The following is a 24416-nucleotide window of genomic DNA, read 5'->3' as shown; positions in this document are numbered from 1 at the left end:
CGGTAGGTAGCGGTCGACGTCGTCGGAGGTGGCAGCAGATTGTTGGATGGTTGCAACAAGCGGCTACAGCCGGGATGACTTATTCGAAGCTACCTTCGTCTCAGTACAGGGGTGTCGTACCGCAGCCAAACAGCCAGTGGGGCGCTCAGATCTACAAGCGCCAGAAGCGCGTTGGCTCGGCACCTTCGTCGATGAGGCCGAAGCTGCGTGCGCCTACGATGTGGCGGCACAGCACTTTCGCGGCCGTGACGCCGTCACCAACTTCATGCCGCTGTCAGCGAAGGACGAGGAGGGCGCGCTGGCGCTGGCATTTCTCGCCAAGCACTCCAAGGCGGTGGGTGGCAGGCAACGAGAGACGGGCGGGCGGTGGGCAGCGAAGGCGACTTGCGGCAGTGGGCAACGCGAGGAAGAAGAACCGACTTTCCTATTATCTGCTACGTTTTTTTTTTTACTTTACTATTTTAATTTAAATGTTATTATTTTAATTAAAACTTTATTAAATTAAAACAAATTATAAGTAAAACTTCATTATTAATTTTAATAAATTATTTAAATAGATTATAAAATAAAAAAGAAAATATTATCTAATTTTATTTATTTATATTATTAAATATTAATAATATTAATTTAATTTATTTTACAAAATAATCAAATATTAAATTGATTTAGTTATAAAATACCTTAGATGGAACAAAGGGTAATACCGTAAATATTAAATTAGGTTATATATTAGAACCTCGAAACAAACAAGTTTGAGTTACATTACTTAGAATTGAACCAAACAACATTAGATTATGTTATATTCCCCATAACCTTGGTTATGTGATTACCTGGTAATCATATAACCAAGGTTATAGATAATGACTTGAACCAAACGCGCCCTTAAACTTTATGAACTCCTTCTACTTATTATTACGATTAAAAAATTTTAAAAGATATTTGAGGTCATCGTTGCGATCATGAGATCAATACAAACCCATAGGAACTTGTTTCATGTGATTCGGAGCTCTGTAGGTCCATCTCCCGTATTTTGGACTCATTTATTTTGATTTTTGAAAATTTGATATTTTGCGACGAACTTGGGAATTTGCCCCAAATTTGCGACGAACTTCCAGGTTCGTCCCAAATTAGGGGCGAATTCCAAATTTCGTCCCCAAATTTCTTTTTTATTGTTTTTTTAATTGATACTTTAAAAAATTGATTGATGGCTCTAGAGAGCTTGAAATGACACGAAACAAGTTTCTATGGGTTCGTATCATTTTCACCATCTTACTAGTGGGCCCAAACAAAATTTTTAACTAATATTCTGACATTTATAAATTTTTGTATCAAGATTTTAATATTTATTACTCGTTCGGGTTAGAAAATTTATAAATGTCAGAATATTGGTTAAAAATTTGGTTTAGGCCCACTAATAAGATGAGGAGAATGATACGAACCCATAGAAACTTTTTTCGTGTCAATCCGAGATCTCTAGGGTCATTTTCCAAATTTTTAAAGTCTCACTTAAAAAATAGAAATTTGCGACGAACTCGACATTTCTTCCCAAATATGCGACGATAATTGTGACGAATATATATTTGTTCCAATTTGCGATGAAACCAGAGATTTGTCACAAAAATTTATCTGCTTATCTCAAATTCTGCGATGAACAATTTATTTGACGCAAATTTTTTAATTTTTCCAACAAAATTTATTTTTCGATGCTGATTGACATCGATTTTTACGACGAAAATGTATTTGTTGCGAATTTGCAATGAAGTTTTTTTCCATTTCTATTTTCGTTGCTAATTTGCGATGAATTATTATTTTGTTGCAAAATCTGTCCCAAATGTGCAACGAATTTTATTCGTCCCTAAATTTCATCCCTAAATTGTAGTTTTTTTTAGTGAACAAACTATAAAATATGAAACTTTAAAGAATTATAGAAACTAATTAAGAGCATTAACATAATAGGAACATACACCATTTATTGAAACCGAAACATGATATCATAATAAGGAAACAAACCTAATCTTACAAGCTACCCAATATGAAACTTTAAAGAATTATAGAAACTAATAAAAATCATTAACATAATAGAAACATGCACCCTTAAACCAAAACATGATATCATAAAAAGGAAAATCCCAAAACAACACAAGACTATAGAGACTAATTAAAACAATAACATGGTTGAGAACATACCTTAAGTACTTCTCTATTACTCCTTGACTTCACTTGAAACTCTAGCATCGATGGATAAACAAAGGGTGGGGAAATCTCCTTAGGGCCGGCGGCAAGAAGAAGAACAAGTGGTGTTCTAGGTGAGAGTTTTATATATGGTAGAGGCTTTAGGACTTGGTCTAGATTTTTATCTACTAAACCTTTATCCCTATCCTTTATCCATATTCATAATTATCTGAATTTTATATATACATATTTGTATGTGATAATAGTGTAGTTCTTAGTTATTATCTACAACATATGCATTTTATAGATTATGTATATACACGTGAGTCACATATAAGTTCGTATACTTTTATTTAATACTAGATAGATTTTATAAATGCTAAGTCTCATATATTATTTATAAAACTTAATGCTAAGTCTAAATAGAAACTTATTTCCATGGTTTATATAATTCCATATATAGTTTTACCTATTTATTTCTATTTATTCTTTGTAATTACACCTTATTTTATTTCCATATTAATTAGATATCCACCTATACATCGTACATACATAGTAATATTTAATTAGATATCCACCTATACATCGTACATACATAGTAATTATTTAATTCACAATTATAATTTATTATATGTCTATATTACATTTTACATATGATACTATAATTTACACATTATATATTTTATATCATACAAAATATTTTATTTCAATATCGATTAGATAAATAATCTTTAAAAATTTCTACATATTAAGTTTTATCCCTAAATGTTAAGTCCTTTAATTCCTATATATATATATTTTATAAAACCTCATACTAAGTTTTATCTCTATTCTTTATCTATATCATAATTATCTGAATTTTATATATACATATATAATTTGTACGTGATAATATTGTAGTTTCTTAGTTATTATATATATTTTACATATTACACGTTATATATATTTTTTATTTTTTATTTAATTAATATTATTTTGTATGGCTATAAAAATACATATTTGGGTATAAAATTAATATTTATATCCAACAATTTCCTTAATAAAATTGATCCAATTAAATTCCATAAATGTAAACTAACTAATTAACTATATCTATATATTTAAATTAATAAATTTCTTAATTAAATCTTAAATCTAATTAAATATAATTAATTCAATAAATAACCTTAATTAAATAAATTTTAATTAATCCAATAAATCCTCTTAATTAAATAAATCTAAATTCTAATTAAATTATAATTTAATCCAATAAATATCCTTAATGAAATAAGCGGTTTTGAACACTACACTCATGTATAACTATATCACCTTCTCCATATACCAAGAACAAGTCCTTAGTTCTTTTTAAATACTTAAGGATTGCCTTGACAACCACCTAATGATCCATTCCTAGATTCGACTGATATCTGCTCATGACACTTAAGAGTGTATGATACATCACACCTAGTATATAACATAATATACATGATTGATCCTATAGTTGATGCATATGGGATCTAACTCATGTACATCCTTTCATCTTGTGTACTTAGGCACATAAACTTTGAAAGGTGAATCCCATTCCTCATGGGAAAATTTTTTTTCTTGGATTCATCCATACTAAACCGTTTTAGAACTTTATCTATATATGTAGATTGTGAAAGACCAAGCAACCATCTTGATCTATCTCTATAGATCTTAATCCCTAGGATATAGGTTCGTTTTCCCATATCTTTCATGGAGAATATTTTGGATAACTAAACTTTGTCTAAATATAGAATAGGATATTGTTTCCTATGAGCAATATGTTATCTACATACAATACTAGTAATATGACCACACTCCATTAACCTTCATTACACATAGAATTTATTAGGATTTTGAGAAATAAAACTCTTTAATTGTCTCATCAAAATAGATGTTCCAACTCCTATATGCTTCCTTCAGTCCATAATAAACTGTTGAAACTTGCATACTTTGTTTTATCAATAGATGTGAAACCCTTAATTTATATCATATACACATCTTCAGATGGTTGTCTATTAAGAAAAGCTATTTTCATATCTATTTTTCATATCTCATAATCATAATGAGCTACTATAACTAGAAGTATCCAAATGGATTTAAGCATAACTACTGGTCAAAATGTTTTATCTGTTAGTTAGAGTCCTAGAGTCAATCATTTGATGATTGTATTATGGACTTGTTGTATTATATTCTTATATAAATAAAGGCATGTGTTTTTGGTTGTTATACTTACTTGTATTGGTGCCAAATAAACTAAATATAATAGCGTCCTTGAGTAGACGGTTCTCACCTATATCAATCGGTTAATTGAACAGATAGTGAGATGATATAGGGAACACTACTCTTAATCATTCCTAGTCGAGTATTAACATTCAGGAATAATGTTAATCCAATAAGACTAGCATGTAAGTCAACTCGATGACTTGATCTCACAAGTCATGGATATAGAGATATCAAGTTGACACATGAATGACCCGCCATGAGAAAATATCATGGATCATTATATGAGTGTCATATACGTTCTCATGTGGCTATTAGTATGACTACTAGTCCTTAGACCTGAAGTCACCACGGTTCCCTACATAAGGAGTTATGTACTTTGGTTTCGTCAAACGTCACCCGTAACTGGGTGGACTATAAAGGCGATTACTGGGTATGTAACGAATTATGCAGAGAGATGTGAGTGATGTAGATGGGATCTATCCCTCCTATATGACGGGAGAGACATCGATATTCTTGATAGAGTGAGACCACGAAGTGCATGACCATGCCCAAATAAGTCAATATGAGATATTGAGCTCATTTGATTTAGTGAGTCTACTTGGAGTTCAAGATTTAGATTGATTAGAGGATGACACGGTCTTGTTAGCTAGAGCCCTAGAGCTAATCATTTGATGATTGTATTTTGGACTTGTTGTATCATATTCTATATAAATAAAGGCATTTGGTTTTTGGTTATTATACTTACTTGTATTGGTGCCAAATAAACTAAGTATAATAACGTCCTTGAGTAGAAGGTTCTTACCTATATCAATCGATTGGTTGAATCGATAGTGAGATGATATAGAGAACACTACTCTAAATTATTCCTAGTCGAGTATTAACATTCAGGGACAATGTTAATGCAATAAGACTAGCATGTAGGTCAACTCGATGACTTGATCTCACAAGTCATGGATATGAAGATATCAAGTTGACACATGGGTATGCATTGGAGAATGTATACTGAATAACCCGCCATGAGAAAGTATCATGGATCGTTATATGAGTGGCATATACTTTCTCATGTGACTATTAGTATGACTATTGGTCCTTAGACCTGAAGTCACCATGGTTCCCTACATAAGGAGTTATGTACTTTGGTTTCGTCAAACGTCACCCGTAACTGGGTGGACTATAAAGGCGATTACTGGGTATATAACGAATTATGCAGAGGGATGTGAGTGAAGTAGATGAGATCTATCCCTCCCATATGACGGGAGCGACATCGATATTCTTGATAGAGTTAGACCACGAAGTGCATGGCCATGCCCAAATGAGTCAACATGAGATGTTGAGTTCATTTGATCGAGTGAGTCTACTTGGAGTTCAAGATTTAGATTGATTAGAGGATGACACGGTCTATGCCTCACATTGATCAATCTAGATGTCTAGGATAGAAGGACAATGTCACATATTGTGAGGAATCACAATTAGTAGTCACAAGGTGATGTTGGATCTCAACATTCTTGTAACTTGGGTAGCAATGATGTATTGCTAGATGCCGCTCATTGCATATGTTTCTAAAGGAGTTTAGAAACATTGCCAACGTTACAAGAACCTATTGGGTCACACACAAAGAACAAGTGGATGGAGATTAGGTTCATATGATGAACCAATTAGATTAGGTTCATATGATGCACCAAGAATTGGATTCGGATTAATTCAAATTAGACTTATTGAGTTAGACTCAATTAGATTCTATTGTTGAATAAGTCTAATTTAAATTTGATTCATTGAGTCAATTTATATTAATGAATTGAGATTCATTAGATTAAAATTGACTTGAATCAAAGGTTGGATTTAACTCAACAAGGAAGAGAATTGGTCAATTTTGACTTGACCAAATGGAAGTTGAAACATCAAGTTTGACTTGATGTATTGCCACATCATGAAGGTTGACTCATCCTACATGGCATGACTAACCTTGCCACATCATCTCCACATCATCAAGGGAGATCAAGAGGTTACAATCCTCCATTTAATGTGGCCGGCCACATTAAATGGGGAGTTACCCATGTGTGGTCGGCCACATAATGAAAAGGGTTTCATTTTTTTGTGGCATTGATTTTGTGTTGAATGCTTCTTCCTCCTTAGCTCTCTTCCTCCTCCTCTTGCTGTTGCCGTGGGTTTCAAGAAATGGAGAAGGTGTGTGAGTTGTATTCCAAGAGAATAAGGGAAAGTGAAGGTCACAAAGGAGGATACTACTAGTGAGTGTATAAGATTCCTTTTTGCTTTCTCTCTTTTCTCTCTTTCAAATCCTACCCGAGAGCCCAAGAAGTGCTAGCACACTTGTGGTGCTCTCTTCTCCATTCTTGAGTGTTAGAGAACACTTCTTGTTCGTGTGGATATTACTAGAGAGTTGTCTACGTTGACAACTTCGAGATCCGACGTATCGTTGGACGAGCGGGATTTGCGAGGGCACGCTTCAAAGGTATAAAATCTTTTTATGTAGATCTAGGAGTAGATCTAAGTTGTAAACTCGTACTCGTAAATTTTGTTCTATACTCTTCGCACGGATCCGTTGGCTAGGGTGATTCGGGGTTTCCGCGACGCGAAAAAGCGGTTTTTGTGGCCCGAAAAACCCAACAAGTCTATGCCTCATATTGATCAATCTAGATGTCTAGGATAGAAGGACACTTGTCATATATTGTGAGGAGTCACAATTAGTAGTCACAAGGTGATGTTGGATTTCAACATTCTTGTAACTTGGGTAGTAATGATGTGTTGCTAGATACCGCTCATTACTTATGCTCCTAAATGGGTTTAGGGGCATTGCCAACATTACAAGAACCTATAGGGTCACACACTAAGGACAATTAGATGGAGATTAGGTTCATATGATGAACCAAGAGGATTAGATTCATTTGATGAATCAAATTGGATTAAGAGTAATCCTAATTGGGCTAATTGAGTTGGACTCAAGTTGATTCATGTGTTCAATGAGTCTAATTTAGATTATGACTCATTGAATCAATTTAATTAAATGAATTAGATTCATTATATTAAATTGGCTTAAATTAAATGGTTGGATTAGATCAACCATGAGAGAGATTAAGTCAAGTTTGACTTGACTTGAGAGGAAGATGAAGAGTCAAGTTTGACTTGACTTTATGCCACATCATTTGTGACTTGGCATTAAGTGGCCAATGATGATATGTCACATCATTATGTCTAGCACATGTGTGTGCCACATCATGGAGGTTACAAGCCTTCTTTCCATTTAATGTGGCCGGCCACATTAATTGTAGAGGAGTTACAATTGTGCCCGGCCACACACAGTGAATGTGGAATGAATTTTTCATTCAAGTGAATTCATTCTATCATCTTCTTCCTTGCTCCAATTCTTCTCTCCCTCTCCTCTCCATTGCCAAGACCTTCTTAGAGTGCTAGCACACTAAAAGGCTCTCCCTCCATCGAGTTGTTCGTGTGGATACGCATAGAGAGTTGTCTACCTTGACAACTTGAGATCCGGCATCTCCTTGGACAAGCGGGATACGAAAAGGGCACGCATCGAAGGTATAAGCTCTTCTTCTTTGTAGATCTAGAGTAGATCTAGGTTTTTGTAAACTCGTACTCATATGCTTTCGAAAGTTTTTACTTCGCACGGATCCGTGGCTGGGGGTTTCGGGGTTTCCGCGACGCGAAAAGCGGTTTTCGCAGCCCGAAAGACCCAACATTATCATAGTAAATACCTTATTTTTGACGATAGCCTTTCGCTACTAGTCTTTCCTTATAGGTAATCACATTACCATCCATGTCAGTTTTCTTCTTGAGAATATACTTGCACCTGTTAGAGTGTATACTAAAAGTCTAACTTTTTATATAAACATTTATTTTGAAATAAGAATCACATTGGTCAAATGTCTACATTTATGCTAAGTGTAGTTGTCCACTTAATTTATATTGTAGATAACATGGTGTGAGGAGACACACAGAAGATCATGTTATCAGTTCCTTATAAATTATAAATAGTTGCTCACAACCAAGATGGAATGGGACAAATCATTGGAATTGTTGTAGTGTAATTTTGTATAAGTTTATCTTGACTATAAATTACACTAGTACACTCTGAGTGTATTAAGCATGACCATTTGAGATTGATCTTTTTATACTGGTTGTTAAAAGAACAAGACCTCTGCTATTATAGAAGTGTGTATTCTTAATCATGATATAATAACAAACACATATACTTAATATTTATTTCTTTAATTTATCAAAGGGTGCGATTTAGTTCGTTAAATCAATAGGTCCGATAAGTTGGGAAATGATATTATTTATATGGTGTGTTGTTGATTATAGAATGAAACTGTGTCCTAGTAATCTAGGTTGACGATGTCCCCTTGAGAAGCTCATAAGGATTGTCATGTAAACCCTGCAGGTGGACTTAGTTTGACATGACAATAAGGTTGAGTGGTACTACTCTTGGAGCTAAGATATTAATTAAGTGAGTTGTTAGTGACTCGTTTAATTAGTGGACATTCAATATCCTAAACACAGGGAGACTAACACACTCATTATAAGAAGGAGCCCATATTGTAATATAGGATTGGTGCGGTAGTGTAATAATAATTTTTTAGTGGAATGAGATATTATTGATGAATTGAGTTGGGTGTTCGAGGCGAACACGGGAAGCTCAAGCTCATCGGGAGACCAAAACCAATTCCTCCTCTCGGTCCCTATTGTAGCCTCTTATTTATAAAGCCTTATATCCACTTAGAGCCAAGCTTCTTACCCATCTCTTTGTGGCCAGCCAAGCCAAGCTTGGAGCCCAAGCTAGGGCCGACCAAGCCAAAGGATGGAGCCAAGATCAATGGCCGGCCAAGCTTGGAGCCCAAGCAAGGTGGCCGACCACACATTAAAATTAAAAGGGTGATTTAATTTTTTAAAATCTTTTCTTTTGTGGAAGTCATGGTTTTAAAAGAGAGTTTTTAAAATTTTAAATTTTTCCTTTTATAGTTTTCTACAAAGGATTAAGAGAAATGTTTGATATCTTTCCTTATTTGTAGTTAAAAGAAATATTTTAATTTTTGATAAAATTTCCCTTTTTGGTAACCATTCACATGTTTTAAAAGAGAGATTTTAATTTATAAAATTTTCCTTTTATAACCAACAAGGGATTTAAAAGAGAAAATTTTTAATTAAAATTTCTTACCGGAAACAAATAAGGAAGTTTTAATTTTGTGTTTAAAATTTTCCTTGTTTGGAGCACAAGGAGGTGGCCGACCATGACAAGCTTAAAATGAAGTTTTAATTTTTTGTTTTAAAGCTTTCCTTTTTAGTCATTGGCAAGGAATATAAGGAAGTTTTAATTATGTTTAAAACTTTCCTTTTTTGCCAAGACCAAGGATTATAAAAGAGAAGGAGGGGGTGCCTCACCCCACAACACATCTTCTATTCCTCTCTTCCAATCCTTGGTGGCCGGCCCTTGTCCTTCTCTCTTCTCCTTTTTCTTTCTCTCTTGGTGGCCGGCGGCATCTTGTGTGGAGATCTCTTGGTGGTCGGTTGCTTGAAGGAGAAGAAGAAGAGAAGGAATCTCTCTTGTCTAGCATCCCTTGGAGGTTGGTTGTGTAACACCCATAGGGTACGTAGCAAGATTTTTATTTTTTTTTAGATATTTTTATCATGGATAAAAATAAGTCTTAGGTAAACATTAGCAAAAAAAAAAAAAGGGAGATACAAGACTTAGGACTTGAACCTTGGATCTCTCACTAAATACATGAATAAGTTAACCAATAGACCAAGAGTAATTATTGTTAGAAAGGAAAGGGAAATCATGGTTAAAGATAAGGAAGTGAAGGCTCTCTTCACTTAGAAGGAGAAGTTGGAGTTGCCTCCTTCCTCTCAAGGAAAAGATGAGCCTTGCTTCTTCTTTTCATTAAGGAGTGAGTAAAAGAAAGGAGAAGGAAAAGTGCATTTTCCCTTCCTCCTCTCATGTAGAATAAAAAGGGAAATTAAAGAAGAGATTTCATTTTTCTCCTCTTCCTTTTCCCTCCTTCTCTTCACCGTGACCAAGCCTTTTTTCCCCCACCTCCATTGTCGAAGCGCAAACAAAGGAGGGCTCCTCCTTAGGAAGGCTCCACAATCAAGATTACTTCCCTAAGGAAATCAAACACAAGGATGTAAGTATCCCCTTACCTGTGGTACAAGTCGTTTACGAAATTTTCGTAAGGTTAGAAGGCTTAAAAATAAAAATAAAAGAAAAGAAACCCATGCTCATGGATCTCATTATGTTATGATATGAACTTAGTTAAAGATTTATGTTGGATGTTGTTTAAAGCTTGATCTTCTTCTTTATATGTTTTGGCCATGAGGGATTTAGGGTTTCAAGAAGCTTAGAATCTAATCTAACATGTTTTTAGACTCCCTTATGATATGATAAGAACTTGACTAGGTATTCATGTTTGTATGTTGCTTGGAATTTAATTTCCTTTCCTTGAAGTTTCAGCCATGATAGGGTATAGGGTTTCAAGAAGTTTAAAACCTAACCTAACATGTTTATAGACTCCCTTATGATATGATAAGAACTTGGCTAGGTATTCATGTTTGTATGTTGCTTGGAATTTATTTTCCTTTCCTTGAAGTTTCGGCCATGATGGATCTAGGGTTTCAAGAAGCTCAAAATCCAATTTAACTTGCTTATAGATTCCTTTATGACATGTTATGAACTTGACTAACTATTCATGCTTGTATGTTGCTTGGGAATTTTAGTTCCTTTATTGTAAAGGTTCGGCCATGATGGACTTAGGGTTTCAAGAAGCTTAAAAATCTAATTTAACTTGCTTATAGATTCCTTTATGATATGTTATGAACTTGACTAAGTATTCATGTTTGTATGTTGCTTGGGAATTTTAGTTCCTTTATTGTAAAGTTTCGGCCATGATGGATTTAGGGTTTCAAGAAGCTTAAAAATCTAATTTAACTTGCTTATAGATTCCTTTATGATATGATATGAACTTGACTAAGTATTCATGTTTGTATGTTGCTTGGAAATTTTATTTCCTTTATTGTAAAGGTTCGGCCATGATGGATTTAGGGTTTCAAGAAGCTTAGAACCTAATTTAACATGCTTATAGACCCCCTTATGATATGATAAGAACTTGACTAGGTATTCATGTTTGTATGTTGCTTGGAATTTAATTTCCTTTCCTTGAAGTTTCGGCCATGATAGATTTTAGGGTTTCAAGAAGTTTAAAACCTAACCTAACATGCTTGTAGACTCCCTTATGATATGATAAGAACTTGGCTAGGTATTCATGTTGGCATGTGCTTGGAATTTATTTTCCTTTCCTTGAAGTTTCGGCCATGATAGATTTTAGGGTTTCAAGAAGCTTAAAACCTAATGTAACATGCTCATAGACTTCCTTATGATATGATATGAACTTGGCTAGGTATTTGTTTATATGTTGCTTAGAAATTTATTTCCTTTTTCTTGAAGTTTAGGCCATGATAGATTTTAGGGTTTCAAGAAGCTTAAAACCTAATCTAACATGCTTATAGACTTCCTTATGATATGATATGGAGTTAGTTTGGTATTCTTATGCTTGTATAGAACTTAGTTTCATGTTCTTAAAGGTTCGGCCACAACTAAGTTAAAAGGCCTAGGAAGCTTAGAATCTAAACTTCTTATGCTCATGATATTTTATAGTTTATGATCTGAAATTTATCTAAGGTTCACAAGCTTATATGATGTTGTAATCTAAAACCAAGCATGGTGACTTTCGGCCACTATATGGAATTAGGGTTAGAGACCCAATTATGATTTTGGCTAGGTGTCTCACATACTAGGATATGAATTAGGAGATGCTAGTAAATGTTTTCCATGTATGATTATGTTTTCCTATGATGCATTATATGCTCATTTAAGTATGCTTATGAACCCTGCATGATGATGACTCTTATGATGTGTTTTATGTTTAAGTATGCATGCTTTATGATAAGACAAGTAACATGCCATTTATGTATGCTTATGAACCATGCATGAAATGATTCTTATGATGGCTATGTACCCAAGTATGTATGATTCAAATATGTTGCATGCTCATTTATGTAAGCTTATGAACCAGGCATGAAAATGATGTTTATGATGGCTTTGTGCCCAAGTATGCATGCCTTATGATATGATAAGAAAATGGCTAAGAGTTGCTTCCCTTAAGTTGGGATTAAGAGCACTCTTCATGTTAAGACAAGAGCATGACATTTATGTTGATATGATATGACAGTTATGATGATATGATATGCACGACATGTATTTTACTTTGTATGACTTGTACCAAGGGTGGGCTCCATAAACGCCCCTAGGCCGACGGACTATGAACGGGTCTAGTAAAAAGGGATGGGCTCCTTAGTACGCCTCTAGGCCGACGGACTATGAACGGGTCTAGATCCCTAGTAGGTTCGGGGCTAGCTACCCTGTCCTAGGGATTGCACGCATTTATGTATGTATGTGGTACAAGCCGGGCCCTCATGATGATGATATTATATTTAAGTATCAAAAGATATGTTTAAAGACATCTTGCACTTGACATGACATATGTTTTAAAAAGACATTCTGCATGATGCACCTATTCATGATATGATATGTTTCTTTTATGAATTATATGACATGATGTTATGCCATACTCTTATGACTTATAGGACATGATGTTATGAGATGTTTTTGTTTACGATTCATATGACCTGCTGATATGTTATGCTTCTATGATTCACATTACATGATGCCTTTATTATGATATGTTAAGAGTATGATGTTTCCTTAATGATATGATATGATAGGAGGCTATGTTCACATGATATTATGTTAGATGATTATGTCTCCATTGTTATATGCTTATAAGACTATGCTATGAAATACGATTTTTTTTGTGAGTAGGAAAGGATCTTACTGAGCCTGTGTGCTCATAGCTTACTTTCCTTGTACCACAGATAAAGGCAAGGAATGGATGACCTAATGGAGCTGTAGGAGAGGCAAGGAGATGTGTGTGGCAGTGGCTCGGCTAAAACAAATAAAGACCTGCTTATGTTATTTTTGTTATGATTGACATGAACCAAGTGTATCATGTTACATTCCAGTACAACTTCATGATATTTCCGTTGCTTTATGTTACTAGAAAGAAATTTTAAATATGCATGTGTATCCTGGAATAGTTAAGTAAGTAAGTAGCCCCGTCCCTTTAGTAGCAGGGAGGGCGGGCGTTACAGGTTGGTGGCCGGATCTTGGAAGCCTTGGAAGAAGCTTGAGTGGTTTTCATCTTGGAAGATCGTCACTCACACGACGTTCAAGAGAAGGAGAGGAATACGATAGAAGATCAAGAGATCTATAAGCTACAAAAGGTATAACTAGTTATTAGTTTTCGCATCATGACTAGTTCATCTTTTGTATAGATCTTGAAAAACCAAACACAAGAGGTTAACGGTTTTAAGTTATCATTTTTGTTATCGTTTTTATTGTTCGATTTCATGTTTTGATATTGTGTTTCTATTGAGGTCTCTATAGTTAAACCTAGTTTACTGTAAGAAGTTAAATATCCAATTTCTTTGAAAGTCTTTGTCTAGGAAGTGGTGGATGATCCCATACCTAAGAAGGCCTAGTGCCTCGCTATGTTTAACCTGGAAGCCGATCTTTGAAATAGATATTTGATGACTTCTGTAATATGGTTTAACTTAGGAAGATCACATCGGTTAAACTTGGAGTAAAAATGTTAAGTATCGTTTTCAATCCAAGTTTAACTTCTGAAGGATAATTTGGATTAATAATATTAAGCATCGTTTGCAATCCAAATTTAACTTCAGTAGAGCACATGGGTAGCTAGGATAGTTCTATGCTTGTACAAATGTTTGTACAGGGGAACTAGGATGGTATTTCGAGTAGCAACCAACAGCACCAATAGGTATTATGCCTTCGAGTAGGTTCACCAAGTTTCAAACTTGATTTTTATATATGAAATTCATTTTAAGCTTCATGGCTTTTAACCATTTGTCCCTTTCTAAACTTTTTAAAACTTGTTCATACCCAATCAAATCCTCATCCTCTATGAGCAATACATTTTTTGATTCACTTATGAGGAATCCATATTTCTCAAGCATTTGACATGTCCTATTAGATCTACGAAGAGGTGGTGTATCAACAAGTTCAACCGTTATCTCATCCTTATGAATAATTGGTTGTAGCTCTAGACTAGGAATCTCTTCCATGTCTATTGGAGTATCTTGAATTATCCCAAGTTCAACCTCACTTCCACTATTTTCCTAAAAGAGAAACTCTTTTTCTATTAATACAACATGCTTTAAGACAAATACTTTTTGTTCCAAGGGATAATAAAATTGATAACCCCTTATTTTCTTAGGGTAACCAATAAATAAACACTTATTAGACTTAACATCTAACTTATCTTATATAGTCCTCTTTACATAAGTAGGATAACTCCATATCGTCAAATAAGATAAATGAGGTTTCTTACTAATCCATATCTCATATGGAGTAGTAGAGATTGCCTTTATAAGGTCTCATGAGCGTTAATTAAGGAATTAACTTACAAAAATTTTTCTACAAATTTTAGAAAATTTTCAAGATTTAAAATAAATTTGTATGACATGTTTTAAGGGGATAGAGATGATTAAACTTGATGATGCCACCAAATTAGGTTGGGAGTTGATTAATTTAATTAGCCTAAGTTAGAATTAATCACCCTAGGTATATAAAGTCCCCCATATACACTGTTCCTCTCGAATCACCACCTCCTTTGCCCTTTCCATCTTCACCATTTTTGGCCAAGCATCTCACTGTGCTCTGAGCTCTAGCCAAGCTCCACCTCACACCGATGATCACGCGGAGGACATTGCGACTGAACATTGAGACTATCAACTGCCTCACTGGCGATACAGTAATACTAGATGAGGGCTTCCGACAGTGGCAGGGAGAGAAAGGCAAGTTCACTCCCCTATGTAGGTATGAGATCCATGAGGTCAGAGGATAGGGACCTAGGAGGAGTTAATAGGCTTGTCTTTGATGTCCGATTAGATGAATGGATTGCAATTTGACTGTTTCTTCTTGTGATGTTCTTGTTCAATCATGCGTTTCTTTTTGATTTTCTACACTGGATTAGGGCATTGAGTTGAATCGAGTATTGGCTTGGTTTCTTCTCGGTGGTTTGAGATTCTCGATGGGGTTTTTGATGGTTTCCGACGGGATGTACTGATATTGTTTCTTGTTGTTTTATGAGGGTTTTTAGTTTCCTGATACTGATTTAGAGAGGTTTCGAAATGATTTCTGGATGTTGTTCTTACTTCTTTAGATTGCACTAAATTTCTAGGCATAATTAGGTATGATGTTATTTGATTCAATGTTGCTCTTGTTCTCCTAGCTATCGTAGAATTTTGGAATAGTTTTCTTGTAGTTTAAGCTTCGATTAATGAAATTTTTGCTTCTCTTGGTTGCTTCCGAAATCTTGAGTAGATATTGTTAGTTTAGGCTTCGATTGATGATGCTCTCACTTTCCTTATTGAGTTCAGACTTTTGGCCAAATTGTTGGGGTGTTATGCTGTGTTTGATGAAGTTTTTGGTTCTCCCATTTGATTCTACTATGCTGAATAGACTTTGATGTAATAGGATGTGATTAATAACTTTGTTACTACTATTCATGTTTTGTTCGTAATTTTGGTCAAATTTGGGGGTTTAGACTAGATTTCAACGTGGCTTTGTTTAATTTTTGTTGCTGTACTTCGTTCAACTTGGAAGGTTCTGATTCATTTTCATTGTTGTGCTATTTTCTTTCATGCTAGTTAAATTTTCTGGTATAGAATTGAAAGGCAAATTTGATAGATGGTGATCGATTCTGGATGTTAAGCTAGTCCTTTTGTTAATGGAATTTCAAGAACAGACTCCGGTAGAATGGGAATGAGTATGTTTTAAGTAATTGTTCTATCATAGTTTTCTCTAAATCTGTAGCACTATGCACTTTAAATTGTGAATTATGACAGGAATATGTTATGTTTTTATGTAGTTAACTAGATGAGTATGGGCATATGTGGTGACAGTACGGGTTGAGTGCCCCGGGATGAGCTCCGGGGAGAGCCCTTCCAAACATGACTGATAAAGACTTATACGATAAAGTATGTTGGTTTCGACTATATGATTATAGGTTCTCTGAAGAGGTACCTCTAAGGCTATGATCATGAACCAAATGAATAAGCTCAAGTGATAGTTACCACATGTGTGACATATTCATCTTTACTAGTTGTGTAGTTTTTTTCTCACTTACTGTATTTTCCTCTATTTTGTATTCAAGTTGCATTCTATGCTTTAGCTACTGATCCTTCTTCTTTATGGATGTCATATTCTTTATATTGGGATGTTCTTACTATGTCTATAGACTCATGATATACATGATGCAGGTGAGGGAGACATTTTCCAAGACATTATGGAGGGCATGCACTCGGAGTAGACGAGGAGGTGAGATGGTACCATGACACATTGTCCGAGGACCTTTAGGAGTGCTGTGAAGACTCTTGTTTCTGTAGAGTCTGTTCTTTACACGTAGGAGGAGAAGTGTTGGTGTCTCTATTTTCCCTTTTTTCCTTTGCTCAAACTCTTTGGATCTTGAAACTATGGTTTGGGTTGGTTATGGTGGTTCATGTATGATGAGATTATTTTTTTTTACTATAGTTCTTTAACAGCAATGTTTGAGAGGTTTTTATTATATGATTGAATGTTGGTCTTCACGTTAGATGGTGAAGGTTGCAAATTTTGGTTATGGGTCCCCGGTATGTGTGGTAAGTTAAGAGTCTTTTCAGTTGGTATTAAAGCTACTACTCCTAAAGGACAGTGTGCGCACACCATCTCATCAAGAACTCGACTACTTCTACCTTCAAGTTTGTAAGATTTACTTTATTATAGTCTTGAATTTGATTTGGTAATTTGACTATGATAGGAATATTAAATAAATATGCATATGTGAGGTACTAATGAACATGTCACACCCACCCTACTTCTTTACTCCAACCTGAGTCACGGACGTTACACTTTTCATACCTTCTAAAGACTTCATTATATGCACACTGCTTAGTTCGAAGATCTACTCTGAACTTGTTACAACTACTAAGTCATGTTTTGAAGGGAAGCAGAGCTGAGATAAAATCTAGATCTGCTAGAGACCTGAGCCGTGTATCCCTAACTGACCGTATAGACTTACCCATGGGGAACCGAGACATGACCATGTGGAGATGACCTACCGTATAGCCTACCAGACCCAAAATTGGGCATTACTGTGTATGCCACACGGTTGTGTAAGGCCTTCCCTGCAAGTGCAGGGCACAACCATGTAAAGGACACACGGTCGTGACACCTTTGAAGCAAGACCCATCACATGGCCGTGTGTGTCACACGACCGTGTGACATTTCCAGAGGATAAGCCTTGCATGGCCGTGTGTAGTACACGACCGTGTAACCCCCATCAGGGACTAGGTTGGGCACGACCGTGTATACCACACGATCGTGTAGGTCCTCCAGAGAGGGAGCATGGCACGACCGTGTAAATTTACACGGCCATGTCAACTTGGCCGAGAGAAGAAAGTTTAGGACTGTGTAACTCCACACGACTGTGTCACAGCCGTGTGGGGATCACCCACCCCACTCTGGCACAGCCGTGTGAAACCACACGGCCGTGTCACCTTGGTCGAGAGCAGGAGGTGCACGACCGTGTAAATTCCCACGGCCATGTCACCTTGGCCGAAAGGGAGAGGACCGGGGTCATGTGACTCCACACGGCCGTGTCACGGGCCGTGTGGGGGTCACACCCAACCCTACAAAAGGAGTTGTTCTCCCTTTTGTACTCCTCCTTAGACTACCCTTTTATCCCTTTACTTGAGGAAGAGTCTTTGACACACCAATTGCTAGAAAACTGTAATTCATCATTGGCAACTCTTAACAGTATTTCATGCATAACCACAAAGTAGGAAATTACACTACACCCAGTTTTAACACATTCCCTGCACTAGTAAGTTCCCGGATCCTTTCCACGGTTCCGTCACACACACACTCCCACCAAGCACTGCTCTTGCCACCCCTCTTACTCATCCTTTCCTTTACCTTTATTTAAAGTATAAGGAAATACAAATCTATAAGCAATTGCTTAGTAAGTACCATCTACTCACAAAACGATACATTAAAAGAGGACATGCTTTTTAGAACTTCTTGGGAAAATGCAAAACATGCACTTGACTATAATCCATGCTAAAACCATACTTTGGAAATATGTACATGACATGTATTTTTAAACCAGTTTATCATGCAAACCATCAACTTAAAAACCTTGCTAGTAATGTAAGGAACACAGAAATCTTGGCATATTATAGAGTTCATCAAGGCTACACATTATAACTCAAATTCTCAACTTGGGAAGCTTACACTAAAACAAACCATGAAGTTTGAAAACATTGTTGTACATAATTAGTGAAAATAATAATCATCTTGCTTTGGGCCCAGCATTGTACCTCTTTGCGCGCATCCTTAATAAGATCCGAGGTAACTGATCCCGAACCTATCAAGGTACTACTAGGCGATCTAGGGGCCTAGGGGCGATCTAGGAGCCCACCCATGGACCTTGTATTTGGTACATGTTTTTCTAAAGTAAAATACTTTCTTTTAACTATTAATTTCTTGTACTTGAACTTGCTTGGCATTTAACCAAACACCTTATGTGCGCTTAATCCCCCCCCGTACTTATAGGGATGCACTTTAGGCACTTGATTATACTTCTTAGTCCCAAAACTTAATGGGAAGCAAATCAAGATGATCTAAACATGCTCTTAATCCCAAAACTTTAGAGAGCATCATACATAATATGACATGCTTCTTCCTTAACACGTCTAAAGCATATCTCAACATGCGTCTTCTAAATCATGCATAAAAGACATTACAAAACACATCTTTAAAGTAACTTATACTGCAGGTGAGAGATACTTACATCCTTTCGCTATTCCTTACGATTATACCACTAGGGTTTTGGGAGAATAAGCCTCCCATGTATGCCTTGGTCTCCGGATTTCTCCTCCCCTACGTACTAATCCTCGTGGGGAAGCCTCCTCTTAGGTTCTTTTCTTGAAAAGCTTTGGAAATTTGGAACCCTAGGGTTCTTGGCTGAAAAATGACAAGAGGGGAGAAGGAATTCGGCTAGGGAGGAAGGAAGGGAATCAAGAGTTAGGTTTTTTGTTGTCTCTTCATTTCCTTTTTATACTAAGTGGAAGTTAAAACATCTCTTCACACAAAATCTGCTTATAAGGAATTGTTTCCTATTGCCAATGTGATGCTTTACCACCACCCTAATGACAACTTAAACTAATCTCAACTAAGATGTCTTGGGTTTAAATCCTTTCCCGGGCCATTTATGAATATATTTTTATTTCTTTTCTCTTCTTCTATTTCTTTTTGCCCTTTTAGAATAGAGGAAATTTACGAGTGTTACAATCCCCCATACCTTATAAAAAGTTCGTCCTCGAACTTAGAACAATTATGGATACTTCTATCTCATATTGTCCTCGCGTTCCCATGTTGCCTCTTCATGCTGTTGACTTTGCCACAACACTTTTACTAATGGTATCTCTTTGTTCCTCAGCTTCTTAACTTCTCAATCTATTATCTGAATATGTCAAATTTCATAACTGAGATCCTTTTGCACTTGTACCATTTGTGGTTCAATCACTTGGTTTACATTGGGAACATGCTTCATCAGCATTGAGACATGAAATACATTATGAATAGCTGACATATCCTGAGGTAGTTCCAGCTCATAAGCTACCTTGCCAACTCTTTTAGTAATCAGGTATGGCCCCACATAACGTGGACTCAACTTTCCCTTCTTTTTGAACCGCATCACTCCTTTCATAGGAGATACTTTGAGGAATACTAAATCCCTGACCTCAAATTCTAGCGGTCTACTGCGCACATCCGCATAACTCTTCTGCCAGCTCTGAGCAGTTTCTATTCTCTGGCGGATGTTCTGAATGGCTTTGGTAGTGTCTTCTATAAGGTCTGTCTGGAGTCCCATTTCTTTCTTTTCACCACCTTCATACCAACATATAGGAGATCTACATCTCCTCCCATATAAAAGCCTCGTAGGGTGCCATTCCAATAGTAGCTTGATAGCTGTTGTTGTATGCGAATTCTGCTAAGCATAGGTATCGACACCAGCTCCCTTTGAAATCTAAGGCACAAGCCCATAGCATATCCTCTAAAACTTGGTTCACTCGTTCTGTTTGCCCGTCAGTTTGAGGATGAAATGCAGTGCTAAACCGCACCTTAGTGCCAAGAGCTCTCTGAACACATTCCCAAAAGTGTGAAGTAAAACGACCATCTCTATCAGAAATTATGGTTTTGGGAACTCCATGCAATCTGATGACCTCTTTAACGTACAATTGCACTAGATGTTCAATAGAGTAGGTTATTCTGATAGCTAGAAAATGAGTAGACTTAGTCAATCTGTCCACTATTACCTAGATAGTGTCGTAACCATTCGTGGTTCTGGGTAACCCTACTATAAAATCCATAGATATATCCTCCCACTTCCACTCTGGGATCTGGATAGGCTGCAGAACTACGCTTGGTCTATGATGTTCTGCTTTAATCAGTTGGCAAGTCAGACAGGTACTGACATATCTAGCAACATCTCTTTTCAATCCAGACCACCAGAAGCGTTCCTTTATATCTTGGTACATCTTGGTGGAACCCGGATGCATTGCATAGGGTGTTCCATGGGCTTCATCTAGAATTTTCTTTCGCAGTTTTTCTTGATTAGGGGCACAGAGGCGATTACCGTAATATAGTATCTCATTGTTTGATACTCGGAACTCCCCATTTTCTCCTTCCTGTATTCCCTTCTTGATCTTCTGAATATTAGGATCTTCATCTTGCCCTTTCTGTATATCATCAAGTAGGGTTGACACTAGTGTCAAAGTGGAGAGCTGCCCAGTAATAATTTCAAGCCCAAAATTTGTTATTTCTTTCTGTAGGGGATGAGACATAGCAAATATAGACGATAATGTTACATAAGATTTCCTACTTAGCGCATCTGTCACTTTGTTCGCTTTTCCTGGATAATAGAGGATTTCACAGTCATAGTCTTTGACCAGCTCCAACCATCTCCGCTATCTCATGTTCAAGTCTTTCTGAGTGAAGAAATACCTAAGACTCTGGTGATCTGTGTAAATCTTGCACTGAGCTCCGTATAGGTAATGCATCCAAATCTTGAGAGCGGAGACTACCGCTGCTAACTCAAGGTCATGAATAGGATAGTTCTCATAATCCTTGAGTGAAATCTTGAGTCCCAATTTAGAAGTATCGCAGTAAATATCGAAGCTCTCATTATTCTCTAGAAGAGTCAGGATTGGAGCACTGGTCAGTATCCTTTTCAGTTCAGTGAAACTCTTTTCACAATCTTCTGTCCACTCAAATTTTTTGTTCTTTCTAGTAAGTACTATCAATGGGGAAGTGATCCTTGAGAAGTTCTCTACAAATTTCCTGTAGTAGCCTGCTAACCCAATGAAACTCCTGATTTCATTGGCATTCTTAGGTCTATTCCAGTTACTCACAGCTTCTATTTTTGTCGGGTCCACCATAACCCCATCTTTGGAAATAATGTGACCTAAGAAGGACACTTGATGGAGCCAGAACTCACACTTGGAGAACTTTGCGTACAACTAGCTCTGTTGAAGAATCTGTAATACTGTCCTCAGATGTTCAGCATGTTCTTCCTGGGTGCTGGAGTATATAAGGATATCATCTATAAAAATGGTTACAAACTTGTCTAAGATGCTTTGAACACTCTGTTCATTAGATCCATAAACGTAGCAGGAGCGTTCGTCACTCCAAAAGGCATAACTACAAACTTGTAGTGCCCATACCTCGTTCGGAATGTCGTCTTCGGTACATCATCCTTTTTCACTTTCACTTGATGATATCCGGACCGCAAGTCTATCTTGGAAAAGACTGTGGCTCCCTTTAACTGATCAAATAAATCATCAATTCTAGGCAGGGAATACCTATTCTTAATTGTTACCTTGTTCAGCGCTTGGTAGTCCACACACATTCGTATGGACCCATCTTTCTTCTTTACGAACAACACCAGAGCTCCCCATGGTGAGTTACTAGGGCGAATAAAACCCTTGTCAAGTAGCTCCTATAGCTGTCCCTGAAGTTCTTTCAATTCTGTCGGAGCCATGCGGTAAGGTGCTTTTGAGATTGGATGGGTACCAGGAATGAGTTCAATCTCAAATTCAATTTCTCTATCCGGAGCTAAACCTGGCAACTCATCTGGAAACACTTCCAGTAGTCACATACAACTCTAACTTCCTCTAGCTTTTGAGCTCTTTCTTGCTGGGTGTTAACCACATGAGCTTGAAACCCAACACATCCATCGGCTAACATTTTCCGAGCTTTTATGGCCGATAAGAACTTCTGGGTTCTCTTCTTTGATTCTTTGATAAACTCAAACTTAGGCTCTGCCTCGGGTTGGAACAAGACTCGTCGCTTACGACACTCAATGGAAGCAACATACTTGCTCAGAAAGTCCATCCCAAAAATAACATCATAATCAGACATGTTCAGTATTATCATATCACTGTACAGTTCTCTGCCTGAAATTTTGACTGGTACCACACGTAGCCAATGCGTCGATGTCATTATCCTCCCGAGGGTAGCATTGTCAAGAATTATCCGTGTAGGACTTCTGGGGGTATACCTATTCTTTCAGCAAATGCTATGAAGCCAAACGAATGAGTTGTCCCAGTATCAAATAACACAGTTGCATATTAACTAAAAATGGATATCTGACTTGTGACAATAGTGGAGGCGTTTGCTACCTCCTCTCTGGTAAGAGAGAAAACTCGAGAATTTGTAGAACTTGCTGGAGCATCCAGTCTGCCTTGGCTAATATGAGGACTCTCCAACGCGACCTGCATCTGGTGTAGCTGTGCCTGCTTGCCTCCATATTGTATAGGTTGTGCGGAAGGTAGGTTGATCCGGGTCGGGCAATTCTTGGATATATGCCCCTCTTGACCACACGTATAACAACCACTCGTGCCCTTGCGACAGATTCCAGGATGCATCTTTCCGCACGTGGAACACGTAGCATACTTAGGCTGCTTGCTTACGGATCCTCCCTTTTTATTACTCCACTGCTTTCTTTTAGAGCTCCCCTTCCAAGTTGAGCTATGGCTCTGAGGTTTCTGAGTGTCAGAACTCCCTTGATCTTTATTCTCAATCAGTACTGGCTTCTGCTACTTGATACTATTCAGGTAATGCTCCGTGATTAGGGTACTACTAACCAGCTCTTCTGCAGTCTGCGGTCTATTAATTCTGCCAGTTACATTTAGGGCTATCTCCGGCCTCAACATTTTGAGCATTAGCCTTACCCTTTCTCATTTTGTACCGACCAGTTCGAGGCATAGGCGAGCCAGCCTATTGAATTTCTTCACGGCTTCGTCAACTGATAAACTTTCTTGGCAGAATTTCGTGAATTCATCGTAATATTTATTCGTGACTCGCATATGGAAGAACTCTTCGAAGAACTCAGTCTCGAAGTTAGACCAGGTCATTTGATCCACTTTTCGTTTTTCCTTGACATGTCACACCACATTCTTACATCACCAGTAAAACAGAAGGACGCACACTTAATGTTTTCTACCTCCGGCCAATCCAGTAGCTCCATTATGCTCTCTAGGGTTTTGAACCATGCCTGAGCATCCCATGGTTCATTGGTGCCAGAGAAATTCTCCGATTTCAGTTTCTGCCACTGGATGAGGTATGCTTCTTGCCTCACTACCTTTGTTGGGGCTACTGGTGTAACTGATGGAGCTTCTGCCATAATAGGTGCCACCATATTGGCTTCCAATGGGACTACAGGAGGAGCTTGCTGGTTAGCAGTCAGGGCGGCAATAACCTGCTGCTGCTCCGCCAATTGTCTTTGCAGCTGAGCTACTACTTCTAA

At 37.0% G+C, this 24416-nt stretch overlaps 1 protein-coding gene across 1 annotated transcript; it reads left to right on the top strand.

Annotated features, from left to right (window-relative positions):
• The first annotated feature begins 46 nt into the window (after positions 1 to 46).
• LOC122011065 lies at positions 47 to 24416 on the top strand. Its single transcript, XM_042567505.1, has 2 exons — positions 47 to 438; positions 24299 to 24416. Exons 1-2 carry the CDS (start codon positions 47 to 49, stop codon positions 24414 to 24416), a joined length of 510 nt encoding a protein of 169 aa, XP_042423439.1.

The sequence above is a fragment of the Zingiber officinale genome, chromosome 8A (assembly GCF_018446385.1).
Source record: "Zingiber officinale cultivar Zhangliang chromosome 8A, Zo_v1.1, whole genome shotgun sequence".
In the NCBI taxonomy this organism is placed as follows: Eukaryota; Viridiplantae; Streptophyta; class Magnoliopsida; order Zingiberales; family Zingiberaceae; genus Zingiber; species Zingiber officinale.
This window is presented reverse-complemented; position numbering and strand designations above follow the sequence as displayed.

What these genes read in the sequence shown, in the direction of transcription:
- LOC122011065 (XM_042567505.1), top strand. Translation starts at nt 47, where the DNA reads ATGGTTGCAACAAGCGGCTACAGCCGGGATGACTTATTCGAAGCTACC. An exon ending in ACTTTCCTATTATCTGCTAC is followed by an intron (nt 439 to 24,298) that starts GTTTTTTTTTTT and finishes CTGCCATAATAG; the next exon opens with GTGCCACCATATTGGCTTCC.